Here is a 15504-nt window from a genome sequence, read left to right on the forward strand (position 1 = left end):
GATTGACAGAAAAACAATTTTACAAAAAGGGAGGGACAGGGAATTTACAAACAAGGTGGAAGCGGGGTAATAAAAGAAGGCCCAGGGCTCTGGGGGAAGTGGCACGGGAGCCTGACGGACGTGTACGGTGGGAGGCGGTGCTACAGGACAGGAAGGAATTCACCAGGCAAAAAAGGGGGAAAGTGCCTCCAGGCACATATACGGAGGAGCAGGAGCGGATGACACTTCCGCAGGGCAGCTGTGCCCCAGGGCAAACGGCCTGCAAACCTCTCAGGTGAAGCTGCCTGATTTTCCAAGCTCAAGATCAAGGAGGCTGCGAATGCCCAAGGCTCGACCTAGCTCCGCGCCAGGGTCCATAACCAATGGCTATCCCTTTCTTCCAGTCAGGCCGGCATCAGACAGGTTCTGCGTGACCGCAACAGACACAGCAGGAAATGGCTGTTGGCTCTACATACAGATCTTTCCAGTGGTCTTCTCCAAAGTGCGGCGGGACCACGTGGGGAGGTAAGGCATGATTTTACAAAACGAATTAACCCAAAACATGCCATTCTCATCTTGCACGGTTTTGCTCAAGGTCTCCTCCTGTCCTATCAGTGCTCTTCACAGACCACGTCCGTCAGGCGCTTCTCTCCAACAACTAAGGCCTACGCAAACCAAGGGGGCCTGGCCTCTCTGTGACCTCCCCACTTTACTAACATATTTTCACCGATGGGGATAATCTGTCTTACGTTTTTTCCCCCTAGCTATATTCTAGTTTGCTTAAATACAGAGATTATGTTATTTTCCCCTTTTTTGTCTTTTTGCGGGGGGAGTGGGGCAGGGTACACCAGACCAACACGGGGCACAGTGTAACACACATAAGAAGGTATACTCTGGACAAATGGGATCAGAAAATAGTATCCGTAACTAGAAATATTATCCAACTCGTAACTGTTTAATTTCACCTGAAAGCAGTTGATGAAGTCTGGAAATTCTTACCTTCCCATGCTCACTCAGGGGGTAAATGGGTCATAATATACATTAGATCCAAATTCTTTGCTATTTCACCATGATAAATTAATACTCATCCTGGATGAGTGTCTATTTAAAGGGCATATAACACAAAATCTAGCAGGTTCATGAAGACTTCCATTCTCCTGAGAAACAACAGCTATGCTTCCACTGACATGTGGTGCAATGAGCATGTGCAAACCCTGTGGGAGAAGAAGATTCGACATGGCGGTTTTCACTACATTTTTGGATCTTGTCCTAGAAATTACTACTGATTTACAACATCACTGAAAGCACCTTCCTAACGCCACAGATATTTACAAAAACTAAAATTAAATTCTGTGCATTCAGAACAGCAAAGAAGATCTATAACTTGAGCTTAAAAAAAAAAACAACTTACTGAACAGTAATTAATGGACCGGGAAACAAATATAAAGGTGTTAGAGGACAACTCAAAATGGATTACAGGACAGTTAGAAATTAAGTTAGAGAGAGAGAACTGCTTGGTTTTGATGGGCGTGAAAATCATGCGTGGAAAGTAAGTAACCAAGGACATGTCTACACTCTGACACTGCTCTTGGAGGAGAGGAAGAAAAACACCTAATTCCAGTATAAAACAACTAGACCTCAGGCACCACCTCAGGCCGGCTTACCTGTTAATACTGTCATTTGCCAGCTGGATTCTGCAGTCTATCTGCAACACTGTTTTATAATCCACATAAGCTTTCCCATACTGCTCTAAAGTTTCATGGGCCATTGCTCGACGAAGAAGAGGTTTGACTGAAAACGGATGGAGTTCCAGAGCCCTAAAGACAAAAATATTACATGTTATTTGCTTTGAAAATTACTCTTTTAACTTCTACTAACTGAAATATACACTATAGTACTGGACTTTCAAACACAGACACATCTGGTATTTCATACGAAGGACCTAGGAATCTCCTAGAAAGGCAAACTCAAGAGTGGAAGAGCAATCCAATTTGCGGTTCTTTTCTTTTTTCTTTTTTTTTTTTTTTTTTAAAGATTTTATTTATTTATTTGACAGAGACAGAGACAGCCAGCGAGAGAGGGAACACAAGCAGGGGGAGTGGGAGAGGAAGAAGCAGGCTCATAGCAGAGGAGCCTGATGTGGGGCTCGATCCCAGAACGCCAGGATCACGCCCTGAGCCGAAGGCAGACGCTTAACCGCTGTGCCACCCAGGCGCCCCTCTTTTCTTTTTTCTTTTTTCTTTTCTTTTCTTTTCTTTTCGTGGTGCCAGAGGGAGAGAAAAAATCTTAAGCAGGCTCCACTCCCAATGCAGGGGCTCAGTCTCATAACCCTGAGATCATGACCTGAGCTGAAATCAAGAGTGAGCCACCCACGTGCCCAGCCACGTACTTCCTTTATTTTAAACGAGTAGCAAAGCACTTTAGCCTTTACTCTTTCTCCCACTGAGACTGAGCTCCCCGGCAGCAGGCAATGTGCCCCACCCTCTCCTCTGCCCTAACAGATCCCACCATGGCACCAAACACAAAGTAGGCTGATGGATTAAAAGGAAAATTTTTATTCATACCTGTGTTTAATAAGGTACTTCAGCAGAGAACCACAAAAACTTGCATTACATTTTGAAAACCTGCTCTCTAAACTTCAGTTTATTATGACTGACTTGCTGGCAAAGGGCTTCAAAAATAGACCAGGGGGAATCAAGGAAGTAAGTATACGATGATTTCTTGAAAGTTATGAATTTTTCATCTTGCATTTTTTTAGTCTATGAAGTATTTCCAACATCACTAGAGATGTATTTCAAGGTTATGTTCCTTGGTTTTGTTTGAAGTAACTGTTTAAAGCTACTTCGCTACATAATGGACTTCATTACATTCTGAAATAAAGCATACGATCAATACAAGAGACTGTATTTATGAATGAACACTATCGTACTCTTCGTTTTAACAAACTTAACTAAAACTGTAAAGAAGTGCGGCGAGCAGAAATCCTAGGAAGAGCCTACTTTCTCCATGTCCCAGCAGGGAGTGTCTGCCGCCCCGGGCTGTCCACACTGGGGACCGCAGCTTCCCTCTTCTGGTTAACTCGTCTGCGACACGCGGTCGGCACAGCAGACGTGTAACTTGCTTCAGGGAAAGCACGAGTGAGGGCTGCTTTCCTTTTTCTCCAATAGTCTCGGGGATCTGCTGTCTGTTCCTGCCTACAGTGATCTGGCAAGGAGGAAGCTCTGACCCGACACCTGCCACGCGCGAGCCACTGCAGACTTTCTCGAACTGCACAAGCCGGCAAGGTAGACCGCCATGCAGCCACACTGCGGGTGAGGACACGGAGACGAACTGAGCGTGATCTGCCCACAGGTCAGCTCTGTGGAATTTCAGCTTCAGGGAAGCCAGGGCACTGCCTGTTCCCCGGGCTGAGATCAACGCCTGGCCTACCTCCTGAGCGAACCTATGCTCTGCCTGCCACACACACAAAACCCTGCAAATAAGGGACCCTCGCTGGAGTCACGTGCCACTGAGAGGCTTCACAATTCTGCACATCGTACAGACACTCCGCCACAAAGGCGGGCGTGCTCCCGGCTCCACACCACACAGGCTGGCGTTAATGAGCTTCAGTTCTCGAAACACTACCCAATTTTGTTCTGCCCGGGTGTTCCGCTGTGGGTTATTTTAATGATCTCCTCTGTACTGTACTGGGTTTTAAATTTTTTTCTATAACACATATGTATTACTTTTATAACCATTAAAGTTACTTAAAAAGTAAAACTAAGATCAAGTAAAAACTCTTAAGCACTAGAAAACAGCTCTCTAAGCAGAGGCTCTATCACTTTTACACTGCCTTAAGTCTAGCTTAGTTTCATGCTTAGGGGATGTTAACGACATGAACCGAGAGGACACATGTGTACGATACTCACACAACTACCCCACGTCACCACAACTACCCCATGTCACCACAGACTTCCAACGCCCAAGGAGCTGTTCAGCCACTCAAGACGGATCCCAAGTAGGCGTGGAATATAACCCTGAGTGAGATGATGCATTTAATTTTTAGCACTCCCAGCAAAGTAAATGCAAGGTTTTTTCTCTTTAACCACAATCCTGAAAATGAATATGAGCTTATAAGTGGAAATTCCACTAAAGAAAAAAAAAGGGCATTCATTCATAAAAGCAGAGAGAACTTTTAAGCCAGAGCTCACAAAGGCTTAACTATTCAAGTTAATACAGTGAAGACCCTACAGAGTCTTCTAATTTGAAGGCTGTCAGACAGTAGCAAAGAGGAGCAAAAGCAGAGAATGACCAGGCAACATTCATGTTTACTGAGTCTGTCAAAATAGCCTCAATGGGAACTCATCGAAAGATTTTTTTGGTGTAGTGCAGATAACTCAAAAAGGTTCTCCGGCAGATGAGAAAAGAGGATTATTATTATTATTATCATTATTTTAGCTGATAAACAATTCTGAGAACATAAAGCAATTTCTAGGATAATGGTTTTAAACTTCTGCCCTGTTTCATGGTTTACCTCGAAGCCTAAAATAGAAACATGAAGATGCTGTGGTCAGGAGAGGGGCAGGACCCAGAGGCCTTTGAGCTCCTCAAATACCCTTTACACTCCCAGCAGTGATCCTCTCAGCACACCCCTGGGCCACACCTCAGAGAAGTGCTTCAGAGCAGGCCCCAGAAGTTCAGATGTGTAAAATCACTTTTCCCCCAAACTGCATCAAGTCATTTTCATAGGTCAATCTTTGAAAGCTAATTCATAGGTTCCCCTCTCCCCCTTATTTTGAAGTTTGCCCCCATGAATTTTTTTTTTTTCAAAGTTTGACTCCTGCTACCACTTGCCTTGGAATAAGGGCTCATGGCATACAAAACAACTCTCCAAAGAGCAAAGACAATTAAGCAAAAAACTAAAACACAGGCTTCCATTAAAATGTATGCAATCTTCTTGAGGTGAAAAGAAAATAGTCCTACTTCTGCTACTAAATGATTCCTAGTTCACACAGATTAAAATACATTTATTTCTATATACTCACAAAAGCAAATCATGGTTTCTGGCATTAAAAGTAGTTTGAGGTTCACTGCTTTGGAGTAAAATCACCTCATGCCCCTTATGAGGGGACGCATATACCAGATTATCAAGAAAACACCTAAGTAGGTCGGTCTCCATAGAGGTCAGTACTGACCAGCAAAGCAGGATTCCTTGGCCTAGAACACAGCTCTTATCTAAGGACATCTTAACTAAACCACCGCCCATCTCCCTCCCCGCAAAGGCCATCTCCTGCTCTCCTTCAAGACAAACCTCCATTCTAGCCTCCTTAGACACCACGGCTGGAATCCCATCTTTGAATTCCTCCCAGATCTACACTGAAACACAACAAATTTTAGCAAGAAAATGTCTGCTACCTTAAACCATCTCACTTAAGGATAAAGTGAGTCCACTGTTTTGCAGTAGCCCTAACTGTAGGGTTCCCAAGTTTTAACTGAAGTCCTGAACACACTCACTGTAGGAAGACCCAAGATAAATCTGAAGGTTAACGTGTTAGACACAGACACTTGAGCTTTAAAGGTTCTTGGCAGCAAATCACAATGTGCTTGATATTCCACAAATTCACATGGTCTTACTAGTTAAGTGCAGTGGTAAATGTTTAACAGCTGGCTCTCCTGAGGAGAAAAACCCAGATTTGTGGTGCTTGCCAATTTTCATGGTATTAGTACTCCAACTACGGCAGATTTCAAGCTACCAATTTGACTTCAACCAGCCTCTAAAAATGTAGCAATTAATTAGCGTGAGCTAGCACAACAGTGGGTGGGGTCTACAGTCAAGCCCAAGTGACTACAAAAAGTATTTATTTTAAATTTGAATATGTAAAATTCACAAAAAGAAAAAAAAAATCCAAGCCCCTCAACACCTTCTTTTTAAACTGCAGGCACAGATATTAGCAAGTTTTTACCCATATCAATATGCTGATACTAACACTGAAAAAAATAATAAATTGTTCATTTTATAATGAGGTTGTCCACATAAGTTATTATTCAACCTAGGACCTCCGAGAGTGAAAAGGGTGATATTAGTAATTTTACCAGACAAGAAGAGTAAACCAGGGCTGTGAGGGTCAAGCCAGGACACACAACTTATTTTTTAGATGGGCTAATAGTAGCTTCTTTCCAAAAGGCTCCTGAAGCAGGCTTATTACTTAATGCTGGAAAAAAAACAGTACTTTTTATTCACGTAAATACATTCACCAACCTCAGTATGTAATCTGTTGAGTACCAAGGGTGACTACAGTGCTTGAGGGATGCAAAGCTGTATAAAACATGGTTCCTGACTTCAAGGAGCTGAAAATCCAATGTAGTGGATGACACAGGTACCCACAGGAGAGTGACAGTGCAAGGGTTAAAGCCATGCAGGTGACCAGGGAGCCTGAGGGGACCAGGAAGGCCATGAAGAGGGAGCAGTCGAGCAGGGATTTCAGAAGCAAAGATGTGCAGAGGGCACACAGTGGCCCAAGTGAGAGCAGAAAGCTTGTCTGGGGGGCAAGGTGGTAAGAGGAACTTGTAATTATCTGCAACACCACACTGAACCACTGAATACCTGTCTGAAACACAAAATAATGCTTCAGGAGAAGTTGTTCTGATGCTACAGTGGAGGAGCCAAAGAGACTAGATGGAAGGCTTCTCCAGTAGTCTGGAATTGACATGAAAAGAGCATGGATTAAGGTGGTGGCTGCGGAAATGAAAAAAGTTTGCAGTCTTCTATTAACTGTCTTCGCATATATGAAGAAGAAAAATTTATCATTTTTATGTATAATTCAATGAACATGTCTTTAAAATGTCTAAGAAATTAAACTCATGCAGAAAATCCAATAAGAAATTAAATACTGCATTTATTCATCACACTGAAACGGGAAGTCCCTTGACAAACCTGAAAACGCGCAGTTTACCTGTTACAATCTTGAATGCAGCCGCTGCAGTTTCCCTCTTTTAGGTAACACGCTGCTCTATTTGAATATAAGATACTTAGATCATCTGCACTTCCACTTCCTAAAATCACATTTAATTAAATACGGTTAAAATCCATTAGCGCAATCCCAGTACCCCCGCTGCGACGAGACGACTGAGGTCTCCGGGGGCACTGCAGTCCTACAGACCGCCCCTAGCGCGGAGCCCCGGGGGCGCCCAGTGCCCGCAGTGGCCTCAGACCGCGAGCCCGTGAGGGGCGGATGCAACGCGCCCGGCCAGGGCACATGCTCCGCGTTCCGAGGTGCTGCTCGCCCAGGTCGCTCCCAGCCCGCCCTCGGTCCGCTCTGCACGAAGGAACGCACGGACGCGAGCGCCTGTCATTTGGGCCGGCTCTACACGTCCGAGAGCCACAGCCCGAGGGTCCGGGGAGGCGCGGGCGCAGCTCGCCTACCTGCAGGCTCCAGCTGCGCGATCGCCGCCGAGTACCGGAGGGCCGCCTCGGCGAACTGGCCGCTTTTGAACAGCTCGTTGCCCTGACTCTTCAAGCCCGCGGGACCGAGCGTGGCGGGGGGGACGGGGGCCGCCGCGGCGGCAGGGTCCCCGGCGCCCCGCCCGCTGCCCGGGTGCCGGGTGGCGTTGCTTGCCGCCACCGCCGCCGCGGCCCGCTGTCGGCCCCGCTTGTCCACGCCGGCTCCGGGCGTCCGACCCCGCCGCGACGCGCCCCTCTCCGACCGCTTGCCGCCCTCGCTTTTGCCGGTCAGCTTCTTCTGGATGTTGCCCATGGCGCGCGGCTCGGCGGCGCTCCCGGCTCCCGCCGGCTCCGCGGCCTCTGTGGGAAGTGGATGCGGGAAACGAGTGTTTGCATCATCAGGAGAAACTACCTACCGCGGCGGCCGCGGGGGTGCCCGGCGCAGACGCGCGGCGCGGCGCTCGCAGGGGCGGGTCGCAGCGGAGGCCGGGCGGGCACCGCCCCCGCGGGCGGGGCGGCGCGGTTCCCGGCTTCTCCAGGCGCACGTCCGCCGAGGGGCTGACGGCCGGGCCGCGCGCTCCCCGGGCCACGCACGAGAGCCACCCCGTAGTTAACTCGTTGAACGACGACGGGCTTGGGACGCGAACACGGCTGCTTAAAATCATCCCCTGACTCAAAGCATCTGTGGCGAGGTACAGCTTACAAAAAATCCACCTTTCTCCCATTTACGATTTACCAATGCATGAAGTTACCAAACCTTGAATACGATAATTGCACCCAAGATCAGGGTACCCTTTTCTTTTGCTGAAGAACTGGGAGAAAAAGATAATTTGAAAGTGAAATAAAATCCAAGAGATTTGTCATTTAAAATGAATTTAGCAAAGTTACATAAAATAGGCACCAAGTTTTTAAAGTGAGCCTTAAAAATCTGTAAAGTTTTCCATTACAATTCCTTATTCAAGCTTAAATTCCTTTGATCTTGATCGGAAAGACTTCAGGCATTAAACATAGCTTTAATAATTGATTATTCAATCTATTTTAAAATATGAAAATGATGTAAAATTTTTCATTGATGGGTGTCATCAATATTTAAAACAAAGCAATACTTCACAGCACTGTTTAAAAAAAAAACACAAGTACAGAGATTTCCAAGCTTTCTGATTTAACAGATTATAATCTGATTTTTAAGGAGGCTCCATGCCCAACATGGGATTTGAATTCAAGACCTGGAGATCAAGAGTCACATACTACACCACTGAGACCAACTGAGCCAGCCAGGAGCCCTCTAATCTGATTTTTAATGGATATATTTTCCACTGTGTTTCATGAATGGTAAAGCCAGGATTTGAACCACAAGGACAGAGAGAATAGAAAACCACGAGTATTTAAAAGCAAATCAGTGGATGGTCACCTTAAGGCAGTCACTGAGTATAAAAACACATTAATTAGTAAATATGGGTTTCTATAGAGTGTAAGAACCAAAAGAGGCTTCAATATGAAAATAATAAAAAGATCTTGTTATAGCAATAAATCCCCAGATTGGACCCAGTAGGATTATTAGAGCAAGACTCCAGTCTTCTTCATCTGGTATCTGCTGCTGAAGTCCCCACCCAGCATAAGAACAGATGAAAGCGCAGATCAGTGTCAGCAGAAACAAGAGACAATTTAGTATTATTCTCCATTCCCTCGTATGTTATCCCCTCATGTCTGACCAATGCCACACTACTAAATAGCTGCAGTTTATGTAGAACTTAGTATGGGTCAAGATCTTTACATACACCATTTTCCATTATCATTAATCCTCATACCTAGTATTATCATACCCTACTTTATAAATGAGGCTACAAAGACACAAGGAAAAAGCTAAAGACTGTCCTAGAGCAAACAGAGCTAGAAATCAGCATAACTGATTTCTGGGATGAACTGAAATGAACTGAAAGCCATACCTCTCTCCTTAAGATTGAAATGTCCTTGAACAACTTTGACAGTCTCTGCAGGTAAGCCGAGGCCTGAGCTTGAAAGACCAGTGAGTCCTGGTGTGTATTGTACTACCTGTGGGACATTCCAGAGCAGTTGTTCAGGAGGTGGCTCCAAATGTAGCTCAGGGGAGTGGCCTTGACTCTTCAGATAAGTCCCAATTGCCTTGTGAGTTGCTGATATAAATAGGATCATTGGAGTTTGGGTGTGGATGAGGTCACTCAGATCTTCCAAAGGATCCCTAAGAAACACTAACACTTAAAGGATGATAATAAGAAAAATCTCCAATGGAGATGGAGGAGTATCTAGAAATGAGAGAAAGCCAAGGAGGGAGTACTGCCTCAGAAACCAAGAAGAAAGAGTATTTCAGGGAGGAAGGAGTCAACACTAACAAATACCAAAGGAAGGTATGGCCAGCAGCATCAGCTGCCTAAGGCCTACCGATAACCATTAGATCTAAAGACACGAGGACTTACTTTAGTAGCCTTCAGTAGTTTGGGTAGTTAGTAGATGCAAAAATCCTCAACAAAACACTAGCAAACCGATTCCAAAAGTGTAGTACAAGGATTATACACCATGACCAAGTGGGATTTATCTCAGGAAGTAGTTCAACAGTACAAAATCAATCTATGACACACCACATTGATCAAATAAGGGGAAAAAACTGCATGATCATAACTGACATTGAATAGGCATTTGACAAAAGCCAACACCCTTTCATGATAAAAAACAGAAAACTGGGAACAGAAGAGAAATTTCTCAACATGATAAAGTTACGAAAAACTCAGTCTAACATCACGCTCAGTGGTGAAATCCTCAAAGCTTTCCCCTGAAGATCAGGAACAGGACAAGGATGCTGTCTTCACCACAGCTAGTCAACATTACACTGGAAGTTGTAGCCTTATCAATTAGGCAAGAAAAAACACAATAGAAAGCATCCATATTGGAAAGAAAAAAGTAAAACTATTAACAGATGATATGATTATATTTTATATTACGTATATGGGCGCGCATGTGTGGGGGGGATGGTATATGTATGCCTAAAGAATATATACACACACACACACATTACTACTACTAGGGCTAAAAAGCAAATTCAGCAGTTTCAGGGTACAAGACACACTAGCAATGAACGATCTGAAAATTACAAAAACAATTCCATACACAGTAGCATCCAGATGAATAAAATATTTAGGAATACATTTAACCAAGGAGGTGAAAGACTTGTACACTGAAAACTACAAATTACTGGAAGAAAGCCAACAAATGGAAAGATATCTTTTTTTTTTTTTTTAAAGATTTTATTTATTTATTCGACAGAGATAGAGACAGCCAGCGAGAGAGGGAACACAAGCAGGGGGAGTGGGAGAGGAAGAAACAGGCTCATAGCGGAGGAGCCTGATGTGGGGCTCGATCCCATAACGCCGGGATCACGCCCTGAGCCGAAGGCAGACGCTTAACCGCTGTGCCACCCAGGCGCCCCTGGAAAGATATCTCTTGACCATAGATAGGAAGACTTAATGTTAAGATATCCAAAGTGATCTACAGATCTGACATAATCCCCTATCAGAATTCTACAGCCTTTTCTGCAGAAATGGAAAAGCTGATCCTCAAATTCATACGGAATTTCAAGGGGTTCAGGGTAGTCAAAACAATCTTGAAAAATAAGAATGAAATCAAAGGACTTACACTTCTGATTTCATAATTTTCTAAAAGCTTCAGTAATCAAAACAGCATGGTACTGACATAAGGACAGACGTGTAGGCCAATAGAATAGAACCGAGATTCTATAAACCCATATATCTAAGGTCAGTTGATTCTTGACAAGTGTGTCAAGTCCATTCAATGGGGAAAGCATAGTCTAACAAATAGTGTTGAGACAAATGGATTTTTACGTGCTGAAAAAGAAATCTAAGTTGGACTCCTTCCTACCTCAATTAATCAATATAAGTCAGTGACCTAAATATAAGAACTGAAACCATAAAACTCTTAGAAAAGAACCTAGGGGTAAATCTATATGACCTTGGATTTGATGGTGGATTTTTATATAGGACACCAAAGGCACAGGCAACAAAAGAAAAAAACAAATTGAACTTCATCAAAATTTAAAACTTTGCATAAACAGATATTATCAAGAAAGTAAAAACACAACCCACAGAATGGGAGAAATTATGTACAAGTCATACATCTTCCCTGCAAGGGTCTAGTATGCAGACTATATAGAGTACACTTATAATGCAACTATGAAAAGACGACCTAATTCTTAAATGGGAAAACGACTTGAATAAGCATTCCTCCAAAAAAGATATACAAACAATAATAATAATATACACATAAAAATGGTTAATATAATAAGTCATTAGAAAAACACAAATCAAAACCATAAGGAGTTGCCACTTCACACCCACTATGATGGCTATAATAAAAAAGGCAAACCTTATCAGCATTTGCAAGAATGTGGAGGAATTCAAATCCTCATATATTGTTGGTGGGACTATAAAATGGTGTAGCCACTTTGGAAAACAGTCTGGAAGTTCCTCAAGAAGTTAAACATAGAGGTACCATATAATCCAGCATTCTACTCCTAGTTATATACCCAAGAAAATTAAAAACATATGCACACACAAAAAGCCTGTACATGAATTTCATAGCCACATTATTCAGAAGAGCCAAAAAAGTGGAAATAACCCAAATGCCCATCAGCAGATGCATAGAGAAAATATGGTATTATCCATGCAATGGAGTATCATTTGTCCATAAAAAGGAATAAAGTACTGATACATGCTGCAACGTGGATGAACCTTGAAAATATTATGCTAAGTGAAAGGAGCCAGACACGAAAGGCTGCATATTGTATGATTCCATTTACATGAGACACTTAGCATAGGCAAAGCCACAGAGACAAAAGTAGATGAATGATTGCCAGGAGAGGGAGATGGAAGTGACTGTTAATGGGTATTAGATTTCTTTTTGTGATGATAAAAATGTTCCAGGATTAGACAGTGGTGATGGTTGTACAACTCTGTGAATATATTAAAATCCACTGAATTTGAAAAGGATGAATTTCATGATATATGGATATCTCAAAGAATGCTTATTTCACTTTACCCTTGACAACAAAGGATACTTTTCTTCTTCTTCTTCTTTTTTTTTTTTTTTTTAATCTCCCATCTTGGCCAATCTCATGGGAGAGAAAAAGAATCTATCTTTAATTTTCTCTGTTAGCAATACAAAATTTGTTGATCATTTAATTTCTCCATTAGTGATTAATTGTTCATATGCTTTGTTCATTTTGGTACTGGGCTCTTCTAACATTTACTTTTTGTTTTGTAAAAGCGCTTCATATGATAAGGTCATCAGCCCCTCGCCATTTTTCCTAGTTTGTCATTTACCTTTTAATTCTTTATAGCATCTGACTGATAACTGGTTTTTCACTTTTACACAGTCAACATAACTCACCTTTCTTTTCATGATTTTATCTATTGTTTTAACTCCTTGAAATCCCTACCCTTCCACCTTCCTGATCCCACCAATTCTAGGACAAGAGAAATAACTGTATTTTATTCTTTTGTTTGCAAGTTACTATTTAGTTTTCTTATATTTCATTTTTAAGTAGGGTATAAGCAAAAGCATGACAAGGGAAGCTAGATGCTTGCTTTCCTCTGATTACTTCTCACAGACTCTGGAAGAAGAATAAATACCAAAGTCTCTGACAGCTAGTCCTATGGTGACGGTCACATCTTAAATGCTCTCCACTAGGGAAGGAAAACACAAACGGGGAGTTCCCAAGAAAGCCCAGGAACTCAAATCCTTGGATCTAATCAGCCTGGCAAATAGGTATTTCTTCAAACTAGTCCCTAGAAGGACAGTTGTCAATTGTCTTGTCTCAGTACCTGATACAGAGCAGGTGATCGGTAACTGTCAGCTTATTAAATTAAATCCACTGGCTAGGTTATACCTCAGTCAGGATGAACCAGGCCTGGCCAACCCGAGTGGCGCTTACAGGGGAGCAGCATTATCAGCTGGGGTTACACAACACTCAAAGCTGCATTTTCCCAGGGGCTTCAGGGCTCCCTGCATCATAGCCCATAATGACTAAGAATTCTTTCTTGGAATGTGATGGGATGGGGAAACACATGCCAGGATTCCATCCTGATAATTTCCCTCTGGGCGTTAACATGATTTCCTAAAAGTGCCTTGGATTTCTCCTGTCTTGCCCGAGTCTCCAGGACCTCTTTTTACATGTCTTCTAACAATGGAACTTGGTAGTGGTGAGCATAAGACAGTCTGATTGACTTTATTTCACCTTAAAAGGACTACTTTAGGGCTTCCAGCCATTTATTCCACCTAATCTTGATTTGCTTTCCTGATAAAAGAGAACTAGTCTTAAAATTTATATTCCTATCAGGACATTCTTATTTTGAGAATCCCACATATTTTTATATCCCCTAATCTACAAAATAATTATTGAGGGGTACAAATAACAAGATCAGAAATGGTTCTCTTAGGGGTGCCTGGGTGGCCCAGTTGGTAAAGCATCTGACACTTGATTTCGCACAGGTCATGATCTCAGGGTGGGGAGATGGAGCCCTGTGTTGGGCTCTGCACTGGGGGTGGAGCCTGCTTAAGATTCTGTCTCCCACTGCCCCTCTCCTTACCCCAGCTCTCCCCATGAGCCCCACCCCCGCCATGCTCTCTCTCTCTCAAAAAAAAAGAAAGACAGAAAAAAAGAAATGGTTTTCTTAAAGCTCTGGCTGCTTCGAGATGTGAATGGGAACACTGTTTCTCTGTGGTTCTGATGTTAGGGATAACCACTTAACTCAGAGAGAAACATCAATCTATTCAATGATATTACACAACAATCCTGACTCACTTTTCTAATCACAGAATATTACTCACTGTTCAATAATTAGCCCTTTCCTGTTTATCTCTACGTGGGAGGAGGGCCTTTTAGTATCTCCAATCCCCCCCAGCTTTATTGATATACAACTGACATACTGTATACGTTTAAAGTGTACAACGTGATGATTTGATATAGATATGTATTGCAAAATGATTCCCACAGTAAGGTTACTTAACACAGCCATCACTTCACATAACTTTTTTTTTGTAGTGAGAACATTTAAGATCTACTTTCTTTGCAACTTTTAAGTACATAATATCATATTATTAACCATAGTCACCATACTGTACATTACCTCCCCCAAACTTACTCACAGGTAGAAGTTTGTACTCTTTGACCAACTTATCCCCCAAACCTCCACCTCTGGCAGCACTGTTCTACGCTCTATTTCTACAAGTTTGGCTTTTTTTAGATTCTACACATGAGTGCGATTACACAGTTTTTGTCTTTCTGTCTGACTTATTTCATTTAGCATAATGTCCTAAAGGTCCACCATGCATTGCAAATGGCAGAGTTCCTTCTTTTTTGTGGCCTAATAATATTCCGGTGTATGTGAGTGTGCATCTCACATTTTCTTTATTCATTTATCTCCTGAAGGACACTTAAGGTTGTTACTGATGAAGGATAGTTAGAAGGCAGGAAGGCAGGCCGGGACAACGACCACCCCCCCAACCCCCCACCCCTCCAAGAGGAAACCATCCTTAAAAGAGTTTTACACCACTCTGGAAGGAGCCCTGCACCCTTTCCCACATGATAGATAGATGACAAAAGCCTGATTGGATGACAGGCACTGGAAGGGTTAATCAGATTTAAACAGCCTACCAGCAAGCCCATAAAAACCCTCAGACTTAGAAACTCCAGTGGCAATCCTCTCAGGCCCCCTCCCTCTTTGGGAGCTTTGAACTATCGCTCAATAAACCTTGCTTTGCTGCCCACCACTGTCTGGTCTACTTTTTCATACTTCAAAGTGGGGTGACCAAGAACCGCGAGCACCGCAGGAGAAGAAATCCTACAACATTACCATGTCTTGGGTATCAAGAATGCTGAAATGAAATAGGGGTGCAGATATCTCTTCAAGATAGTGGTTTCATTTCTTTCATACATATACCCAGAAATGGGATGGCTGGACCATATGGTAGCTCTATTTTTAATCTTGAGGAACCTCTATACTGTTGTTCATAGTGGTTGCATTAGTTTACATTTCCACCACCAGTGGGGGTTCCCT

General features: G+C 43.0%; 1 protein-coding gene across 7 annotated transcripts in view; it reads right to left on the bottom strand.

Moving 5' to 3' along the window:
* SPAG1 (sperm associated antigen 1) overlaps positions 1-15504 on the bottom strand; it is a 65660-nt gene that overhangs the window by 16084 nt on the left and 34072 nt on the right. For all 7 annotated transcript variants that reach the window (XM_045805863.2, XM_045805866.2, XM_045805864.2 and 4 more), the window contains 3 exons: positions 7382-7759; positions 6912-7011; positions 1644-1796 (listed from right to left, as the gene is read on the bottom strand). In XM_045805863.2, coding sequence (XP_045661819.2) covers positions 1644-1796; positions 6912-7011; positions 7382-7759 — 631 coding nt within the window. The remainder of the gene's footprint in view (positions 1-1643; positions 1797-6911; positions 7012-7381; positions 7760-15504) is intronic.

Source organism: Ursus americanus, chromosome 9 (genome assembly GCF_024610735.1).
Source record: "Ursus americanus isolate L20-20 chromosome 9, mUrsAme1.1.p, whole genome shotgun sequence".
Classification (NCBI taxonomy): Eukaryota; Metazoa; Chordata; class Mammalia; order Carnivora; family Ursidae; genus Ursus; species Ursus americanus.